General features: G+C 47.4%; 1 protein-coding gene across 1 annotated transcript in view; it reads right to left on the minus strand.

Annotated features, from left to right (window-relative positions):
• The window catches only part of TBC1D22A (TBC1 domain family member 22A), a 334,425-nt gene that overhangs the window by 112,514 nt on the left and 199,480 nt on the right, over nt 1-22,431 (minus strand). The window contains exon 10 of the mRNA XM_081249045.1: nt 2,401-2,476. Within this exon, the coding sequence (XP_081105171.1) occupies nt 2,401-2,476 (76 nt within the window). The remainder of the gene's footprint in view (nt 1-2,400; nt 2,477-22,431) is intronic.

Raw genomic sequence — 22,431 nt, forward strand, 5'->3', positions numbered from 1 at the left:
CACGCCACCTTCCTGTCTAGGGAACAGACTTTTTCTAAAGATTTCGGGGTAACAGAGAGTAGGGTACCACACTACTCAAAATAGAAAACTACTTTAGAGTACTTTTCAGAAATCCTTCAGCCAGTTGTCACAGCTAGAAAATAAGACAGTGACTTTGACCCTCTCCTAATCTTCCCCACCCCCCGCTGCCCCCCCTCCCCTCGCTGCCACCCTCCTGTACCCCTGGGCCTCTGCCCTCCTCTCCCTCTCCATTCTCTTCTGACTTACAACACTACTACTGGAACTCCAAAATTCCTCTCACTTTTCCTTGTGTAGCAATTTAGCTCTTTTCTAAACTATTCCCATCTGGGTCAAGCCCATAAAACCTCAGCTTTCTTAATAACAGGTCCATGAAATTGTGTTCCTTCACCAAATTGCCAAACAGTTCGGAAATCAATGCTGTCCTTGCCCTGAAATGCAAAAATGGAGCAGTGGTTGTTTTTCTTTTTTTTTTTAAATCAATATTTTCCTCCTAGTGTATCCTGCCGTCCCTGCACAGTCCCAAGACCACAAATTCTTTCTCCAGGAGGACAGTGAGAGAAGGGGGCCTATGGACACTTCTCCCCGGGGCTGCTGAGGGGTAACAGCCCAAACTCTGTCAATTCTGATACTTCCTGCTTGAAAAGCCTGGGAATTCTTCTGAGGCCATCACAGAAGTTCTTCCAGGTTTCACTGGAAGAATAGTTACAAACAGATTACAAAGTCTAACCAATTACCAAAAAGAACCTCCTATGTTGTGAAGAACCGATCATTTAAACAAAACAACCACAGGATGAAAATGCCCTCCTCAGAAGCTGCAGGAAAATAAAAATGGGATTTACTGAAAAGCCCAGATCCGGTTGGGATTCCTCTGGTTGCTGCTGCTGCTCTTTTAAACCATCATCCAGCAAACCTGTGATGTGCTTCTTCTAAACCACAGCACCGGAGAAAATCAACTCAACTATTTCCCAGACTGCAGCCCTGGAACAAATAAGCACCAACCGCAACTTTCCAACCTCCACAAAAATACAAAATCTGCCTTCTAAGAGACACAGGAGGAAAAGAAAAACTGCTAAGGAAGTGTAATTTACAGCTCCTGCAAATTGTATTTGAAAGAACAAAATGAGGCTGGGGGAAAGGTGTGAAACTGCCAGCAGCAAAAAAACCCAAGAGCATCCAACAAAGATCTCCCCATGAAGTTACAAATAAATGTACATAAATGCAGTTACATAAGCCAAAAACAGTACTTTGAACAGGTAGCTGCAAAGCAGCTAAATACACTGAATCAAAGTATTAGTGGAAGAACTGTGTAGAACTTCATAATATGGAAATTAGGTAATAACCATTAGATGCAACTGAAAATCAGATTCAATCAAGGAACAGAATGGAGTTGATCATTTGTATGACTCCATTTTATAATGTCATTCAACCATTTCCCAAACCAAGTGCCTTTCTTGGGAAGATGATTACCGATATATTTTCTACTGTTGAAGGTACAGCAAGGGGAAGAGACACCGGGATATGCCTGTCCTTGGAAGGCAGCCCTGGAACATGGGCGGCGTGTCTACGTTTTAAGCAAAGTACGATTTCTCTGCAGGTGCAGTGAAGTCATCCACCAAGCTCACACCGGGCTCCTGATGACACAGCCTGTGTCTTCTCTGCACATCACCACTGACCAGCCAGCTGGTGTCACAAATCCATGCCCGGTTCTGCTTGGTATCCCTCTGTTGATGCTCTGTTCATTAATTTAACAAACTACCAGGAGAGTATGCTTGGAATGGGCAGCATTCTCTCTCAACTTTAATTAAACTCTGCTATTGCAATATGACAGCACATCATAGGGGGAATTAGTTTAAAGATGAGGGTGGAAAGTATTTCAAAGCCCCCACTTAAACATGAAAGCATCATCTAAAAGGGCCGAGCACATACGATAATTTTTCTATAATATTAAAGATGTTATTTTCAGACTCGGTAATTAATTGGATTCCGTGGAGAAATTACGCCAGCATCCTTGATAGCAAAATGATGTGCAGAGGCAGGAACAGTGTGCCAGAGGACGGTCATAAACAACCCGGCTGTCACCCAGATGATGACAATCACCGGGCTTAATAAGGAGTAAGAGGTGCCTGCTTCTAGGATGCACTCATTACTTCCTGCAAAGTCACGGCACTGAATTCTGATTATATCGCCTTCGTGAAAGGAATGGCCGCAGCACCTGCTCCAGCGGCGGGTGGTCTCAGAAGGATGGGGGGAAGGCGCAAGCCAGGGGCCACGGGCTGGCCGAGGACGGCATCCTGTCGACTGATGGCTGGCGAGTCCTGAGCCTTCCACCACCTTCTCCCCTGCCCCACAGGGAAAGGGGAGCCCAGGAAGCTGGCTTACCATCGATCCGGCTCACGAGTTCTTCCAAGATTTTCACTTTCATTTGAATCCCAGGTTGAGCAAAGGTGTAGTTGTCCTAAGGGAAAAATAACAACGAATATCATATGCATGGAAAATAAAACCCGCTTTCCAAAGGGGAAAAAGGCAGCAGGAACAAAGCTGAACAGTTTCACAACATAACAGACTCACAAAGTGATCAACGCACAAGGCATTAGGCTGCGTTACACCACCAGTGTGCAGCACGAACCAGAAGGTGAAGTCTGACACCCCCTGATGTCAGAGGGGAACACACCAATCTCAGGAATATTTAATGGGGCATATCTATATGTAAATGCAGATATTTACATTTAAATTGAACAAACAGCTCACTGAGGGCCAGAATCTGCTGGAAGTTGCTCTGGCTGGCACAGGGGCAAAGAGCACTCGGCGCTGCAGGGGAGCCAATGCGTAACAGCGACCTGGCAGTACCAGCGTCACGCCGGCCATCCCAGGGCCAGGGACACGGTCACTCTGTGAGCGCAGAGTGAACATGGGACTTCAGTCTCAGTGAACTCAGGTGAAGAAGTTCATAAACGAAGACAGGAAAACCAGTGTGGGCACTGGGCAGGGGGAGGGGGGTCTCCAGTCAGGTGAACCTGGAATGAGAGCCCAGCTCTATCACTTAGATGCTGTGTGACCTTGGCAAGTAACACCACCCCTCTGGGCTGCAGTTTCATTATCTATACAGTGAGAATGACAGTGCTGACTTGTAGGACTGCTCTGAGGCTTCAGGAAGCACTGTGAGGGCAGGTGCATGAAGGCTCAGGGACAGCAGGCCGAGTGCCCCGCTGTCATCACCTGAGAACACAAATCAGCCGGAGGAGAAGGTGGCGCCCACCGTGTCCCACCCCAGGGCATCCCCACAGAACTGCCCTCAGGAGCCTCTGCCGGCGCTCAGGGACCACTTGAAGAATGAGGGTTTCATTGGGACTCCTGCAGTGATGGACTTACACTGCATGATATGGAAGGCAGGGTAATGACCCCCCAGAGATGTCCAGGGCACATTCCTGGAGCCAGGCAAGGGGGACAAAGATTGCTAATCAAGGGACTGAACCAGGGAAAGCATCCTGGATGGCCCAGGTGGGCCCAGTGTGACCCGGGGCCCTTGAAGGTGGAGGAGGAGACAGGAGAGTCAGCGTCAGAGCTGCGAGGACACTTGACTCGCCACCGCGGACGTGGAAGGCAGGCAAAGGCACCACCACCCAAGCAACACAGGCTCGAAATAGACCAAGGAGCAAATTATTCCCTGAAGCCCCAGAAGGGACGCAGCCCTGCCCACGCCTTGATCTACACCTTGATCCAGCACCCCAGGTGCATGGCAGCCTTCTGGCCTCCAGGACGGACGATGAGGTAATAAATGTGTGTTGTTTCAAGCCACAACGCGCTGCGCCTGCGGGTCCTTGAACTCGAGTGAGCGCGTGGGGCCTCGGGCCCTGGCGGTTCAGGGGGGCTCCTGCTGGGCCGGTGCTGGGAGAGGATGGCTTGTCCTCAGGGAGGCACGGGGGAGGCCCCAGGGACGTGGGAACAGCACTGTCGGTGCCACCCGCCCCAGCACCTGCGAGGGGGGTTCCAACGACACACCATGGGGGAGAGGAGGACCTTCACACCAGCAGCAGCGTCTAAGACTGAGCAGTCAGACGTGGAGGGCTCCGATTCCAGAACAGTCGGCACTCTCTGGGTTTAACACACGTGCACACACACACACACCCCTCCTAACTAGAGCAGGAGTGGCAGCCACGATGACACAGAACTTAAAATGCCTACAAGACAACAAGGATCTTTTTCCCGCAGAAACAGAAAATGAGTAGACTCAGACCTAACTTCTTGCTGAGGTTCCTCCCAAGTCGATTTCAAGTGACAGCCTCTGGATCCAACTGTCACACCCCCGCGAGGGCAAAACCGAGGACAGCTCCGTGCGGTGCCCCGACTCAGAGCAACCCTGAGGTCCCACATGCGCCCTGCTCTGTGCAGGGGGACGGTGATCCTGGGGCGGCTGCCACAGGGGCCTGGCGTGATGTGTCCTCTAGACACGGTGACAAGCTTGTGCGTTTTGCCACACTTTGAAGTCTTGTGAAGCAAGGGCTTTCACAGACTGGCGCTCAACGGACAGGACCTCTGCGCCCTAAAAGGCCTGTGCGTGTCCTGGTGAGACACCAGGCGTCCCTCCGGCCAAGACAGGGTAGCAGCACAAGGTAAGCACAAGTCGTGAACTTTCATGGACTTAGACATTAATGGGCAACGGAAATTCTGGTTTTGGACTTGAACTTACAAGGGTTGGCCTTTCAGACAATTTCTCTCTGAAACTGGGTAACACAAGGAGATTTATACTCGAATTCGGGGCAGGCTGTGTAGTTGGAAGCTTATACACTGGCATTTCACCTCATGCTGGAATTTCTGATGAGCCAGGTGGAACACTCAAGCAGGACATAATTAAGGATGAGAAATAAACTAAGATGGTTTTGCAGCCTTAGGTAGAGGCCTACAGATCATCGAATTCATGTTCAATTCTGATACGTTTCAAAGCCATCAGGACCAGGCTCTAACGTCCTCTCCCCAGCGTCCCAGGAGAATCCTCAAAGGAGCGGGGGTTCCACTGGGGGCTGGCCTGTCCCGATGGGCTGTGGGCTCCAAGGCGGAGTATACCCCTGGCCGAGAAGGGACCTAATGGTTATGCAAACAGACAGCTGAAGGAAACACTCTCAAACCCGGGGTCTGCTTCCAAGTGGAGGGAACTCAGTTGGTGCCTCTCCTGCACTATCTCCATCCCCAGAAATACTCACCCCCAGAAGGCAACTTCAACTGCTAAGCCTGGGAGACTAAACAGCCAGTAGGTTCAGCCCTCCTTCCAGCTCTCAGAATCGGCTGATCCCCCAGGAAGGTTGCTCCCCCTTGGAAGGTTGCTCCCCCTGGGAAGGCTGTTCCCCCCAGGAAGACTGCTCCCCCAAGAAAGCTGCTCCCCCGGGGGAAGGCTGCTCCCCACAGAAAGACTGTTCCCCCAAGAAAGCTGCTCCCCCAGGGAAGGCTGCTCCCCCTGGGAAGGTTGCTCCCCCAGGAAGGCTGCTCCCCCCGGGAAGACTGCTCCCCCAAGAAAACTGCTCCCCCGGGGAAGCCTGTTCCCCTAAGAAAGCTGCTCCCCCGGGGGAAGGCTGCTCCCCACAGAAAGACTGTTCCCCCAAGAAAGCTGCTCCCCCAGGGAAGGCTGCTCTCCCTGGGAAGGCTGCTCCCCCCAGGGAGGTTGCTCCCCCAAGAAAACCGCTCCCCAAGGGAAGGCTGCTCCCCCTGGGAAGGTTGCTCTCCTAGGAAGGTTGCTCCCCCAGGGAAGGCTGCTCCCCCTTGGAAGGCTGCTCCCCCCAGGGAGGTTGCTCCCCCAAGAAAACCGCTCCCCCAGGGAAGGCTGCTCCCCCTGGGGAGGTTGCTCCCCTAGGGAGGCTGCTCCCCCAGGAAGGCTGCTTCCACCCCGGGAAGGCTGCTTCCACCCCGGGAAGGCTGCTCCCCCAAGAAGACTGCTCCCCCCCACCCCCGGAAGGCTGCTTCCTGGTACAGCTCTGATGCACATGAGGGGGTCCTGCCCAGGCCCAGTGCTGGCTCTGACAGGGTGGGTCAGCCTGAATGATCCTGGGATTCAGTCAGCCAGGTTATTTGGCTCTCACACTAAGACAGGATTTCAAGCTTCTCATTCAGAAGAAATAAAAGTTATTCTTTGGCCATCTGCCACTATTTTATTTCTCAATTTGTTCAAAACCCATGTGGGGGAGATGAGTTCTCTTGAAAATCCAAATAATAAGAAAAGAATGACACCTGAGAGTCTAAAAAAAAATCTGTATTGTGGGGGCCCCGGAGGAAGATGGCGGAAGAGTAAGACGCGGAGATCACCTTCCTCCCCACAGATACATCAGAAATTCATCTACACGTGGAACAACTCCTACAGAACACCTACTGAACGCTGACAGAAGACCTCAGACTCCCCAAAAGGCAAGAAGCTCCCCACATACCTGGGTAGGGCAAAAGAAAAAAAGAATAAACAGAGACAATAGGATAGGGACGGGACCTGCACCAGTGGGAGGGAGCCGTGAAGGGGGGAAGGTTTCTACACACTACAAGCCCCTTCGCGGGCGGAGACTGCAGGTGGCGGAGGGGGAAAGCTTCGGAGTAGCGGAGGAGAGCACAGCAACAGGGGTGCGGAGGGCAAAGCGGAGAGATTCTGGCACAGAGGACCGGTGCCCTCAGGCACACACCAGCCCGAGAGGCTTGTCTGCTCGGCCTCCGTGGCGGGCGGGGCTGGGAGCTGAGGCTCGGGTATCGGCTTTCAGTCGGAGCGCAGGGAGAGGACTGGGGCTGGCGGCAGGAAGAGAGCCTGAAGGGGTTAGTGCACCACGGCTAGCCCGGAGGGAGTCCGGGGAAAGGGTCTGGAGCTGCTGAAGAGGCAAGAGAATTTTTTCCCTTTTGTTTCTTGGTGCGCGAGGAGAGGGCATTAAGAGGGCTGCTTGGGGAAGCGCCGGAGACAGGCACGAGCCGCGGGTAAGGCACGGACCTCGGAGACGGGCGTGGGCCGCCGCCGCCGCCGCCGCCACCGCCGCCCGCCGCGGCCCGCCGCCGCCGCCGCCGCCGCCGCGGCCCGCCGCCGCCGCCGCCGCGGGGCCTGTGTGCGAGCGCGGGTCACTGTCCGCCCCGCCTTCCGGGGGGCCTGTGCACCCCGCCACTGCCGGGGTCCCCGAGACCCGGGGACGGCTTTCCCCGGAAAGCGCACGGAGCGCCACGGGCTGCTGCAACGTCACGCCGGCCTCTGCCGCCGCAGGCCCGCCCCACACTGCGCGCCCCTCCCTCCCCTCTGCCTCAGTGAGCCAGAGCCCCCGAATCAGCGGCTCCTTTAAACCCGTCCTGTCTGAGCGAAGAACGGACGCCCTCCGGCGACCTACGCGCAGAGGCGGGGCCAGGTCCAAGGCTGAGACCCGGGAGCTGTGAGAGCAGAGGCAGGGAAATCTCTCTGTGCAGCCTCGGAGGCAGCGGATTAAAGCTCCACGGTCCATTTCATGTGCCCTGCGTCTGTGGAGTGCATGAATGGACAGCGAATCATCCCAAATTGAGGAAGTGGACTTTGAGGACAAGATTTAAGACTTTCCCCCCTTTTCCTCTTTTTACAACGAATTATTCCAAATTAAGGAGGTGGACTTAGCAAGATTTCAGACTTCTCGCCCTTTTCCTCTTTTTACAACGAATTATCCCAAATTGAGGAGGTGGACTTGGAGAGCAAGATTTTTGATTTTTCCCCCTGCTCTCTTTTTGTGAATGTGTATGTGTAATCTTCTGTGTAAGATTCTCTCTGTATAGCTTTGCTTCCACCATATGTCCCAGGGTTCTATCGATCCGGTTTTTTTTTTTTTTTCAATAATTACTTTCTAATTTTAATAACGCTACTATATTTCATACTTTATTCTATTTTACTTTACCTGCTCTTTCTTTTTTTCCTACTCTCCCTTCCTCCCTCCCTCCCTCCGCTCCTCCTTTCCTTCTTTCTTTTTCTTTCCTCCCTCCCACTCTTCTTCTTTCCACTTTCTTTTTCTTTCCTTCCTCCCTCCCTCCTGTCTTTCTTCCTTTCCTTCCTCCCTCCCTCCCTCCTTTCTTTCCTTCTTTCTTTCCATCCTTCCTCCCTCCCTCCCTCCTTTCTTTCTTCCTTCCTTCCTTCCTTTCTTCCCTTCTTCCTTTCTTTCCCTCTCTCTTTCTTTCTTCTACTAATTCTTTCTTTCTACTTTTTCTCCCTGTTATTCTGAGCCGGGTGGAAGAAAGGCTCTTGGTGCTGCAGCCAGGAGCCAGTGCTGTGCCTCTGAAGTGGGAGAGCCAACTTCAGGACACGGGTCCACAAGAGACCTCCCAGCTCCACATAATATCAAGCAGCGAAAATCTCCCAGAGATCTCCATCCCAACACCAGCACCCAGCTTCAGTCAACGACCAGCAAGCTACAGTGCGGGTCACCCTATGCCAAGCAACTAGCAAGGCAGGAACACAACCCCACCCATTAGCAGAGAGGCTACCTAAAAACATAATAAGGCCATAGGCACCCCAAAACACGCCACCAGACGTGGACCTGTCCACCAGAAAGACAAGATCGAGCCTCAACCACCAGAGCACAGGAATTAGTCCCCCCCACCAGGAAGCCTACACAACCTACTGAAACAACCTTAGCCACTGGGGTCAGACACCAAAAACAACGGGAACTACGAATCTGCAGCCGGCAAAAAGGAGACCCCAAACACAGTAACATAAGCAAAATGAGAAGGCAGAAAAACACACAGCAGGTGAAGGAGCAAGATAAACACCTACCAGACCTAACAAATGAAGAGGTAATAGGCAGTCTACCTGAAAAAGAATTCAGAATAATGATAGTAAAGCTGATCCAAGATTCTATTTCCAAGATCCATAATCTTGGAAATAGAATAGACAACATGCAAGAAACAGTTAACAAGGACCTAGAAGAACTAAAGATGAATCAAGCATCGATTAAAAACACAATAAATGAAATGAAAAATACTCTAGATGGGATCAATAGCAGAATCACTGAGGCAGAAGAACGGATAAGTGAGGTGGAAGATAAAATAGTGGAAATAACTGATGCAGAGCAAAATAAAGAAAAAAGAATGAAAAGAACAGAGGACAGTCTCAGAGACCTCTGGGACAACATTAAACGCACCAACATTCGAATTATAGGGGTTCCAGAAGAAGAAGAGAAAAAGAAAGGGACTGAGAAAATATTTGAAGAGATTATAGTTGAAAACTTCCCCAATATGGGAAAGGAAATAGTTAATCAAGTCCAGGAGGCACAGAGAGTCCCATACAGAATAAATCCAAGGAGAAATACACCAAGACACATATTAATCAAACTGTCAAAAATTAAACACAAAGAAATCATATTAAAAGCAGCAAGGCAAAAACAACAAATAACACACAAGGGAATCCCCATCAGGTTAACAGCTGATCTCTCAGCAGAAACCCTACAAGCCAGAAGGGAGTGGCAGGACATAATTAAAGTGATGAAGGAGAGAAACCTGCAACCTAGATTACTCTACCCAGCAAGGATCTCATTCAGATTTGATGGAGAAATTAAAACGTTTACAGACAAGCAAAAGCTGAGGGAGTTCAGCACCACCAAACCAGCTTTACAACAAATGCTAAAGGAACTTCTCTAGGCAAGAAACACAACAGAAGGAATATACCTACAATAACGAACCCAAAGCAATTAAGGAAATGGGAATAGGAACATACATATCAATAAGTACCTTAAATGTAAATGGACTAAATGCTCCCACCAAAAGACACAGAGTGGCTGAATGGATACAAAAACAAGACCCATATATATGCTGTCTACAAGAGACACACTTCAGACCTAGAGACACATACAGATTGAAAGTAAAGGGATGGAAAAAGATATTCCATGCAAATGGAAATCAAAAGAAAGCTGGAGTAGCAATTCTTATATCAGACAAAATAGACTTTAAAATAAAGACTATTAGAAGAGACAAGGAAGGACACTACATAACGATAAAGGGATCGATCCAAGAAGAAGATATAACAATTGTAAATATTTATGCACCCAACATAGGAGCACCTCAATACATAAGGCAAATACTAACAGCCATAAAAGGGGAAATCGACAGTAACACAATCATAGTAGGGGACTTTAACACCCCACTTTCACCAATGGACAGATCATCCAAAATGAAAATCAATAAGGAAACACAAGCTTTAAATGATACATTAAACGAGATGGACTTAGTTGATATTTATAGGACATTCCATCCAAAAACAACAGAATACACATTTTTCTCAAGTGCTCATGGAACATTCTCCAGGATAGATCATATCTTGGGTCACAAATCAAGCCTCGGTAATTTTAAGAAAATTGAAATTGTATCAAGTATCTTCTCCGACCACAATGCTATGAGACTAGACATCAATTACAGGAAAAGATGTGTAAAAAATACAAACACATGGAGGCTAAACAATACACTACTCAATAACGAAGTGATCACTGAAGAAATCAAAGAGGAAATTAAAAAATACCTAGAAACAAATGACAATGGAGACACGACTACCCAAAACCTATGGGACGCAGCAAAAGCAGTTCTAAGGGGGAAGTTTATAGCAATACAATCCCACCTTAAGAAACAGGAAGCATTTCGAGTAAACAACCTGACCCTGCACCTAAAGCAATTAGAGAAAGAAGAACAAAAATACCCCAAAGCTAGCAGAAGGAAAGAAATCATAAAGATCAGATCAGAAATAAATGAAAAAGAAATGAAGGAAACGATAGCAAAGATCAACCAAACTAAAAGCTGGTTCTTTGAGAAGATAAACAAAATTGACAAACCATTAGCCAGACTCATCAAGAAAAAAAGGGAGAAGACTCAAATCAATAGAATTAGAAATGAAAAAGGAGAAGTAACAACTGACACTGCAGAAATACAAAAGATTATGAGAGATTACTATAAGCAACTCTATTCCAATAAAATGGACAACCTGGAAGAAATGGACACATTCTTAGAAATGCACAACCTGCCAAGACTGACTCAGGAAGAAATAGAAAATATGAATAGACCAATCACAAGCAATGAAATTGAAACTGTGATTAAAAATCTTCCATCAAACAAAAGCCCAGGACCAGATGGCTTCACAGGTGAATTCTATCAAACATTTAGAGAAGAGCTAACACCTATCCTTCTCAAACTCTTCCAAAATATAGCAGAGGGAGGAACACTCCCAAACTCATTCTACGAGGCCGACATCACCTTGATACCAAAACCAGGCAAGGATGTCACAAAGAAAGAAAACTACAGGCCAATATCACTGATGAACATAGATGCAAAAATCCTCAACAAAATACTAGCAAACAGAATCCAAGAGCACATTAAAAGGATCATACACCATGATCAAGTGGGGTTTATCCCAGGAATGCAAGGATTCTTCAATATACGCAAATCAATCAATGTAATACACCATATTAACAAGTTGAAGGAGAAAAACCATATGATCATCTCAATAGATGCAGAGAAAGCTTTCGACAAAATTCAACACCCATTTATGATAAAAACCCTGCAGAAAGTAGGTATAGAGGGATCTTTCCTCAACATAATAAAGGCCATATATGACAAACCCACAGCCAACATTGTCCTCAATGGTGAAAAACTGAAACCATTTCCACTAAGATCAGGAACAAGACAAGGCTGCCCACTCTCACCACTCTTATTCAACATAGTTTTGGAAGTTTTAGCCACAGCAATCAGAGAAGAAAAGGAAATAAAAGGAATCCAAATTGGAAAAGAAGAAGTAAAGCTGTCACTGTTTGCTGATGACATGATACTATACATAGAGAATCCTAAAGATGCTACCGAAAAACTACTAGAGCTAATCAATGAATTTGGTAAAGTAGCAGGATATAAAATTAATGTACAGAAATCTCTGGCATTCCTGTACACTAATGATGAAAAATCTGAAAATGAAATCAAGAAAACACTCCCATTTACCATCGCAACAAAAAGAATAAAATATCTAGGAATAAACCTACCTAAGGAGACAAAAGACCTGTATGCAGAAAACTATAAGACACTGATGAAAGAAATTAAAGATGATACAAATAGATGGAGAGATATACCATGCTCCTGGATTGGAAGAATCAATATTGTGAAAATGACTCTACTACCGAAAGCAATCTACAGATTCAATGCAATCCCTATCAAACTACCAATGGCATTTTTCACAGAACTAGAACAAAAAATTTCAAAATTTGTTTGGAAAAACAAAAGGCCCCGAATAGCTAAAGCAATCTTGAGAACGAAAAACGGAGCTGGAGGAATCAGGCTCCCTGACTTCAGACTATACTACAAAGCTACAGTAATTAAGACAGTCTGGTACTGGCATAAAAACAGAAAGATAGATCAGTGGATCAGGATAGAAAGCCCAGAGATAAACCCATGCACATATGGCCAACTTATCTTTGATAAAGGAGCCAGGAATGTACAGTGGAGAAAGGACAGCCTCTTCAATAAGTGGTGCTGGGAAAACTGGACAGGGACATGTAAAAGTTTGAGATTAGATCATTCCCTAGCACCATACACAAAAATAAGCTCAAAATGGATTAAAGACTTAAATGTAAGGCCAGAAACTATCAAACTCTTAGAGGAAAACATAGGTAGAACACTCTATGACATAAATCACAGCAAGATCCTTTTGGACCCACCTCCTAGAGAAATGGAAATAAAAACAAAGATAAACAAACGGGACCTAATGAAACTTCAAAGCTTTTGCACAGCAAAGGAAACCATAAAGAAGACCAAAAGACAACCCTCAGAATGGGAGAAAATATTTGCAAATGAAGCAACTGACAAAGGATTAATCTCCAAAATTTATAAACAGCTCATGCAGCTCAATAGCAAAAAAACAGACAACCCAATCCAAAAATGGGCAGAAGACTTAAATAGGCATTTCTCCAAAGAAGATATACAGACTGCCAACAAACACATGAAAGAATGCTCAACATCATTAATCATTAGAGAAATGCAAATCAAAACTACAATGAGATATCATCTCACACCAGTCAGATGGCCATCATCAAGAAATCTAGAAACAATAAATGCTGGAGAGGGTGTGGAGAAAAGGGAACACTCTTGCACTGCTGGTGGGAATGTGAATTGGTACAGCCACTATGGAGAACGGTATGGAGGTTCCTTAAAAAACTACAAATAGAACTACCATATGACCCAGCAATCCCACTACTGGGCATATACCCTGAGAAAACCATAATTCAAAAAGAGACATGTACCAAAATGTTCATTGCAGCTCTATTCACAATAGCCCGGAGCTGGAAACAACCTAAGTGTCCATCATCGGATGAATGGATAAAGAAGATGTGGCACATATATACAATGGAATATTACTCAGCCATAAAAAGAAACGAAACTGAGCTATTTGTAATGAGGTGGATAGACCTAGAGTCTGTCATACAGAGTGAAGTTAGTCAGAAAGAGAAAGACAAATACCGTATGCTAACACATATATACGGAATTTTAAAAAAAAAAATGTCATGAAGAACCAAGGGGCAAAACGGGAATAAAGACACAGACCTACTTGAGAATGGACTTGAGGATATGGGGAGGGGGAAGGGTAAGCTGTGACAAAGCGAAAGAGAGGCATGGACATATATACACTACCAAACGTAAGGTAGATAGATAGTGGGAAGCAGCCGCAGAGCACAGGGAGATCAGCTCGGTGCTTTGTGACCGCCTGGAGGGGTGGGATGGGGAGGGTGGGAGGGAGGGAGATGCATGAGGGAAGGGATGTGGGAACAGATGTATATGTATGACTGATTCACTTTGTTATAAAGCAGAAACTAATTAAAAAAAAAAAAAAAAAAAAAAGATATTGCTGCAAAAAAAAAAAAAAATCTGTATTGTGAAAGGACCTGAGAAGATTGACAGGTGTGGCCTTGGCATCTGGATTTAGGCAGGGGGCGGGGGGCAGAGAAGACCACCCTTCAGAAGGGGCACAGTGCGGTCGGCTGAAGATGGCCCCGCTCAGTAGCCAGGAAGCCTTTGAAGGGCACACCAGGGACATTCCAGAGCCAGAGGCTGAGTTGGAAGGTGTGAGGGGAAAAGAATGTTCTGTGGCCTCAGGAGAGGCACTTGGCACTCAGGCCACCCAACAGGGCTCCACCAGCGCCCCTCACCTGACTGTGGGTTCTGCCCGCTTCAGGCAGGGGCGCCACCCCCGGCATGCCATCCAAACCCACGCCGGCAACACACCTGGCACAGAAAACGTCTGCTGAATAAATGTATGACTAGGCAGGCACTATAGGAAGTAAATAAAAATGCGGTTTATTTACAGAAATAGTAACAGTCATAATATTAACAATACTCCGTGAAAAGTAAACATGCATATCCTTTCAAACTGAGATTTGATTTTGTGTCTTTAAGAAACGATAGAATATGTAAAACTTATGGGTCAGAGGGAAGGAAGGAAGGTCTGAAGAATACAACGACCTTTTGGGAAATATTTTACAGAAAGTGAAGTCCGTAGCAGACAGACTTTACCCTTCTGCTTACCTTTTTACAGAAAAAAGTCAAAAAATGCACACCAGGCTTGCCTCGCATATGCTGCCGTTCCCGCCTCACCCCCCAGCAATAACAAACAGCATTTTCTGGGCTCTTCAGGGGACAAGCAGAATAAACTCTTCTGAAGGAGCATTTCAGAGAAGAGCTGGAAGATACACTCATATCGGCTTAGCCGGAAGGACCCCAGCACCCGCCTATTAAAACTCCCAGCTCCCAGAGAACTGAGAATCCCTCTTACCTCTGACAAGGGGCTGTGCCCCCAGACCAGAGATGCAAGTCCTCAGCAAGTCCCAAACCCCTTTCCTGGCCAGCCTCACTCTGAGAAAACTGCTTTCTTAGGCTCAAACCACACTTGCCTCCCTCACCTGCCCTGGACCTGCGTCTGGAACGACTCAACAATACAAGGCCGCATTTCAGGCACCCTGATGATCCAATCAGTGCAAATGATGCATCAATCCATACAAGACAGAACCACAGCAGACTGGGAGCTCTTCCCTCTGTGCAGTAAACACTGCCTGAGTGTCTCACGCGTGAGACAATACCCCGAGGCTGGAGCAGAGATGGTGTGGAAAAGCAGGCCGGAGGCTGCCATCCTGAGACAGGCCCGTTTGCAAGGTCTGCCCTCCCTCAGCCAGCGTCTGGGGCCGAGGATTTCGGGTGTTCCCACCTCTCCTGAACCAGTAAGAATGGCTCACTGGCCTCAGCTGAGCACTGTGGTTTACGCCAAGCTCCTGCTTTCCTGCCAGTCCGTGCCAGGCAGAGGTACCTATGTGAACAGCCTCGGTACCCCGGGCGCAGAGCCTCTACCGAGCTCCTGGCAGACGGTGACAACTCGTCGCTGGGGAGTCAGGCGTCTCCTGCGACTCCACCGGGGCAGGACTCCGGGCAGCTGGCGCCTGGGTCCCCCTGGGCCTTCTCCCTTGGCCGCTGCCGCCTCACACGACTGCGTTAGGAGGAATCACGGCCGGGAGCACAGCTACATGCTGGGAGTCGCGGGACCCGGGGGCAGTCCTGGGCCTCCCAACACAGTTGGGCAGGAAAACAGCACGGGCCTTCTGTCCAGAGATGACGGTCTGGTCGTTAAGCAAACGTTCATCACACAGGCCATGCAAATGCGCACGGGGGCTGGCTGTGCCCTGGGGAGCCCGGCCGCCATGGCACAGAACGAGGGCCTGACCTGAGGACCACGCAGAGGAGGTGAGGCCCGGGCCGAGACGCAGGGAGAAGGAAGCTAGGCACACTCCAGGCATGGAAGGAAGGCCAGTGCGGTGGGAGGGGCAGCAAGGAAGCTGGGGTTGACGGGAGAAGACCATTCCGAGGCTGGAAGGCCACGTGGGGAGCGAAGGGTGAGACCCCAGCAAAGCTACAGAAGGAAACTACTGACAAGGAAATGGGGAGCCACCACGGTTACGAGATTTGCATTTGGAAAAGATGACTCTGGCCACAAGATGGGGCGTAACAGAAGGGGCCAGAGAGGATGCAAGAGGTCAGCTACAAGACCAAAGCCAGAACCTGGACACGAGAGCCATGAGAGCATCCCACTGGTGACGCAGTGAACCCAGGCTGTCCAGGCTGCGTTCAACGAACTGTACTGCTCGGTTTTGTGAACTTGAACATAGGGCTTCTCACTTATTCTTGTGAGCTCGTTTGTTTGATTGGCTCTCAGCCAGAACTGAAGGCAGTGGAACTCATTCTGCACCTTGATCGTGTCATCGATCACATTAGCTGTCCTTCCAAGCTGAGAGGCAGTGGGTAAACTCACACCCTCCACGTCTTCGCCACGGTCTCTGGGAAGAGGGGAGAAGGACAAGGACGAGGACGAGGACAGAGCTCTGTGGCAGGCTTCGCAGATCGAAGAGCATGTAAAAGTCTATCAAGCCAACTCTTTTCCCACCCGCGAACCTAGTTTCCCTGATCTTCTGTTTCCTCATCTGTAAAATGGTGAGGAACGGCTCCTTCCCAAGGTGTTGGGGGTGTGAAGTGAGTTGCTATCTCTCAAGGAGCCCAGACAGAGTCCACACCAAGGGTGAGCCTGCCCGCCTACCCGCCCACCCCTTCCACAGCTTCCCCGGTAACATCGGACATGGGACGTGGTGAAGGCTGAAGGCTCCCCCAGCCCTGGCAGAGCGGCCAGTGCTCCTCCTGTAAACTGCGGGGGAAACGGGGAAAGGCTGAATGCCTGTGTTCAGACACGGGCCTGCCAGCAGCAGAAGGTGGTGTAACAGTGAGGTAGAGGTAGATGGGCCCCTGGGCTGGACAGCTGGAGTCTGTCAGGTGGAGTAAATTGGAGCTTTGTTTCCCCAGACACTCCAAGGCCAAAGTTAATAGCAGGAGCTGAGGTCTACCGGAGTAAAGAGATAAGATGACCATTCCTGAGGTCAAGGAAACCTCCCCGACTGCACATGCGCAGAAAGGCTCCTTGGGGGTCAACAAGGAGGGGGTGCCACCCCATAACAGGTGATGCTAAGGCCGTCCCATAGGCCTCTGGGCTGAAATCCCATCTTGGAAAAAAGTTGCGCATGCATGCTAGGGAAGGGCCTAGGGCAGGTCACATGTGGAAAAAGAAACCAGATGATTGGCCAAAGGTAAACAAAGACCCAGAAGAACCGCCCTATATGAATGACTTCACCACCTCTTTACTGGACTCCTCCTCATTAGGGGGATGCCCACACCCTTTCTCTCCTTGTGTGCATCTCTGCCTGCTTCTGTCTTAACTAAGCAAACTGTTTCTCTGTGTGCTCTCCCACTTGTTGTCGTGCTGTGTCTCTAATAATTAACTTTGTACCTGTTTTTACAGTTTTTGCCTCCTTGAGAAATGCGTTTTTCAACGGGGGCAAGCACCACGGCAGCTTTGCTTCTAGCCTCTAGCCCTAGCTGGCCTAGTGGCTGGGGTTCCTGGCTTTCACCCAGGCTCCCCAGGTTCACTCCCTGGGCAGGGAACTAAGATCTCGCTTCAAGCCACCGCTCACTGCTGTCTCGCCAAGATCAACAGTATTTGAAGGGAGTCTAGGTAAGTTATAAATACGTGCTATAAAAAGTAACCACTGGGGCCTCCCTGGTGGCGCAGTGATTGAGAGTCCGCCTGCTGACGCAGGGGACATGGGTTCGTGCCCCGGTCTGGGAGGATCCCACATGCCGCGGAGCGGCTGGGCCCGTAAGCCATGGCCACTGAGCCTGCGCGTCCGGAGCCTATGCTCCGCAATGGGAGAGGCCACAACAGTGAGAGGACCGTGTACCACAATCAATCAATCAATCAATCAATCAATAAAATAAAATAAAATAAAAAAGTAACCACTAACTAAGAAAGGTGGGAAGAGGAGAAACGGCCGATAAGCCAGAGTGAAAACTAACAAGAATAATAAGAAAGTCTCCCTGAGTGAAAGGAGCCAGTCTCAAGAGACTACACACTGTGTGGTTCCACGGAAATGACATTCTGGAAGAGGCAAAACCATGGAGACAGTGAAAAGACCAGTGGTTGTCAACGGTTCAGGGAGAGGGAGGGATGAACAGGTGGAGCACAGAGGATTTTTAGGGCAGTGAAACTACTCTGTATGATACCATAATGGTAGATACATGTCATTATACATTTGTCCAAACCCACAGAATGTACAGCACAGAGAGGGAACCCCAATGTCAACTATGGACTTTAGTTAATAATGACATATGGATATTGGCTCATCAACTGTAACAAAGGCACCACACAATTGCAAGATGTCAATAACAGGAGAAACCTTGTGTGTGTGAGGAGGTGGCAACAGAGTATATCAAACTCTCTGTACTTTCTGCTCAATATTTCTGTAAACCTGAAACTGCCCTAAAAAACAAAGTCCATTAATTTAAAAAGTACCCAATGCATGCAAAAGAAGGTAGGAAAAAGGGAGGAAATAAGATGAAATGAATAGAAAATAAATAGCAAAATGGCAGCGTAAACCCCAGCCATATAAATAATTACATGAATGTAAATGAACTAAACACACACTAAAAGGGTAGGAAAGCAAAATCCAGCTATAAGCTGTCTACAAGAAATGTGCTTTAAATAAGAAGACACAAATAGATTAAAAGCAAAAGGATGGAAAAGACACACCAAGGAAATACTAATCATAAGGAAGATGGAATGGCTATATTAATATCAGAGGAACTGCAATACAGCACAGGGGATATAACCAGAAACAGAGGAATATTTCATAACAATAAGCATATAAATTCATCAAGAAAACATAATCATCCTACATTTGTGTGTATCTAATAACCAAGATTCAAACAACATGAAGCAAAACCTGACAAAACTAAAAGAAGAGACAAATCAACCATTCTGGTTGGAAATTCCAGAAGTCCTCACTCAGCAATTGATAGAAAAAGCAGACGGAAAATCAGTAAGGATAGAGAAGACAGGAAAAACACTACCTATCAACCAACATGACCTAACTGATATTTACAGAAACTTCCCCCAACAAAGCAGAACACACACACATTCTTCTCAAGGACACATGAAACATTCATCAAGACAGACTATGTGACAGATCTCAAGACACATATCAATTAGTTTAATTACCAATTTTAGGAATTGAAGACATCACTTTAGTTCTTATAGACATTAAAAGAATTTGGGAATATTGTAAACAACAGTATGTCAATAAATTAGACAATTGTTTAAAATGACCAAATATTTTAAAATACACAAATTATCAAAACTGACAAGAAAAGAAATAGAAAATCTGGAGCCCTACCCAGAGGAGAAACTGAATTTGTACTTAAAACTTTCCCACAAAGAAAATTCCAGGCCAAGATGGCTTCACTGTTGAATTCTATCAAGTACTTAAGAAAAACACAATACCAATCTTGCACAAACTCTTTCAGAAATCACAGGAGCGTTTTATGAAACTACCATTTCCCTAATGCCAAAACAGAAAAAGAGAATACACAGAAGAAAAGAAAATGGAAGACAATACTGTCATCCCTCAGTATACAAAGGGGGTTGGTTCCAGGAGCCCCCATGGATACCAAAATCCACAGATGCTCAAGTCGCATAGTCAGCCCTCTGTATCTGCAGTGCTATATCTGTGGATTCAGCAAACCCTGGATCATGTAGTACTACCCGTATTTAATTGAGGAAAAAAAAAAAAAGCACGTGTAAGTGACCTGCACAGTTCAAACCTGTGTTGTTCAAGGGTCAATTGTATTCCTCATGAACAGAGATGTAAAACTCTTTTAAAATATATTTCATACAATACAATAAAATAAAATATCAAAGAGAATCCTGAAACATATAAAAAAACTAACATCTCACGACAAAGTGGGACTTATCTCAGGAATGCAAGCTGGCTTAACATTAAAAATTAATCAATGTCCTTCAGTACATTAACAGAATAAGTCAGAAAAATCATATGACCATCTATCTCAACACAAGAAAAAGCATTTGGCAAAATACTGATTCATAATTATTTAAAAGTCTCAGCAAACTATGATCTGTCTTCCAGATCTTCTTCCACCAAGTCTTACAAATTCTATCCTCAATCTCTTCGTCCTTTATCTACTGGTATTCCTCAAATGTAAAGAAAAAGACCTACCAAAATAAGGCAGAATGTTTATTAAAAATACAGACTCCTTGTCTGTGGAATTTGCACTGTCAAAGCCACCCTGATAAAGGGCATCTACGAAAAGTCAACAGCTAACATCAAAGTTAATGGTGAGCGCCTAAATGTTTCACCCTCTCCACCAATACCCGGAAGGAGGTAAAAATGTATGCTCTCATCACTTCCGTTCAACATTGTACTTGAGGTCCTTGACAATGCAAAAAGGCAAGAAGAGGAAATAAAAGCCACACATATTACATAGAAAGAAGTAAAATTCTATTTATTTGTAGGTGACATGATTGTGCACATAGAAAATCCTAAGGCATCTACCCAAAAGCTCCTAAAACTAATAAGTGAATTTAGCAAGATTACAAGAAACAAGGTGTGGCATATATTTCCACAACAACATCTCTTATCCCATATATTCTTTTATGATGTGACCAGGGCACTCCTGCATCAAGAGATGGAGTCTAATTTCCCTCTCTTTAAAGTAGGCTCATGACTTCTTTACCCAAAAGAGTAGAGTGGAAGTGATATTATGTGACTTCTGAGGTTCAGTCATGAAAAAATGCAACTTACACCTTGCTTTCTGGAAGTCTTACTGGGAGCCTTGAACCATTATGTCAGAAGTCTGACTTTCCTAAGGCCACCGTGCCATGAGGATGTTAAGCCACATGGAGAGGCCATGTGTGGGCAGCTGGATCTACAGTCTCAGTCTTAGAGTCGTCCAAGCCCAGGCACCACACACTTAAAAGAGTGAGATTGGGGCTTCCCTGGTGGTGCAGTGGTTGAGAGTCTGCCTGCCAATGCAGGGGACGCGGGTTCGTGCCCCGGTCCGGGAGGATCCTGCATGCCGCGGAGCGGCTGGGCCCGTGAGCCATGGCCGCTGAGCCTGCGCGTCCGGAGCCTGTGCTCCACAGCGGGAGAGGCCACAACAGTGAGAGGCCCGCGTACTGCAAAAAAAAAAAAATAATAATAATAATTTTCTGCTCAGCCAAAAACAAACAAACAAATAAATAAATAAATTTTTAAAGTGTAAATTGACAAGCCACAAACTTGGGGAAAAATATTCTCGTTCCCTCTCTCGATATGGATATAGATATAGATATAGATATAAAGACACCGTATGGTCAGGCCACTCAGGATGGCTGTTCTCTTGCTCTCTGTACATCCCTGCTGGACCAGCGCCTGCTTCACCTACACCTGCTCATGTGACTAACCTTCCTTCATACTTGCCCCAGGCCCCAGCTAGTGACTGTTCTTATCAAAGGGGCCATGAGGGGCGTGCCTCTCTGCTGGTTTCCCTGGTAACTGACAAGCCCACCTGAGGTCAATTCCCCCTAAAACTGGCAACGTCTCCTTCCCCAGGGAGTGAAGACAGCAGCCATGTCCTGCCCACCACCCGCCGCACGTGGCGAGGCACTGCTCCAGGAGCTAAGCTCCCCCGTCCATTAAACCGCGGATGTCTCTGTTGCTGACTCCAGGCTCTTTCTTCACTCTTAAAGCTGGGCAAGTACAGGCCTTGCAAGCCTGTGGAGTGCAGCCCAACAATATAGATACATAGATACACACGCATGCACACACACACACACACACACACACACAGGACTGCTAACCAGCAGAAATAAAAACAGGGCCGTGCAACGCCGGTGAGGATGTGGGGCAGCCAGACCTTAGGGCTGATGGGTTTATGAAACAATGCAACCAATTCGGGGAAAAGATCTGGATGTTTTCCATAAAAACTAAGTATAGCCCTACGCCATTACCCAGCAAGTCCACTCCTAAGTATTGATCCAAGAGACAAGAAACACACGTCAACAAGAGGACGCCTACATGGGTGTTCACAGAAACTTCACTCCTAACAGCCAGAGACTGGAAACGGCCTTGGCTTCCACCAACTGGAGGATGTTTAACCAAACTGTGATAGGTTCACACGATGGAGCACTGCTTTGTAATTAGAAGGAATGAGCGATTCATCCAGGCAACAACATGGATTTCACTGTTTTCAATGCTACCGTAAATTGAATTTTTTTTAATCTTCATTTTTACACTGGCGCACAATAACTCCCTCTTAATGAACCTTCTGCTTCAGCCCAGTAACCCACACATTCTTGTCTACTTAATGAACGTTTCTAAAATGTTGCCAAGAGTCCTCACTGTTATCGACTGGAGCTCTAACACCACAGCTCTGAAGGTGCTTCCACCCCGCGCGTGACGCCTCTGGATGCGAGACAGGAGAGTGCCACGTGGAGCGGGCGCTCCAGCCCGTCACTGCCACCCGCGGGCCGGGCACAAGGTCTGGCTCTGCGCCCTCCTCCTG

This window comes from Mesoplodon bidens (genome assembly GCF_964165515.1).
Source record: "Mesoplodon bidens genome assembly, chromosome: 11".
Classification (NCBI taxonomy): Eukaryota; Metazoa; Chordata; class Mammalia; order Artiodactyla; family Ziphiidae; genus Mesoplodon; species Mesoplodon bidens.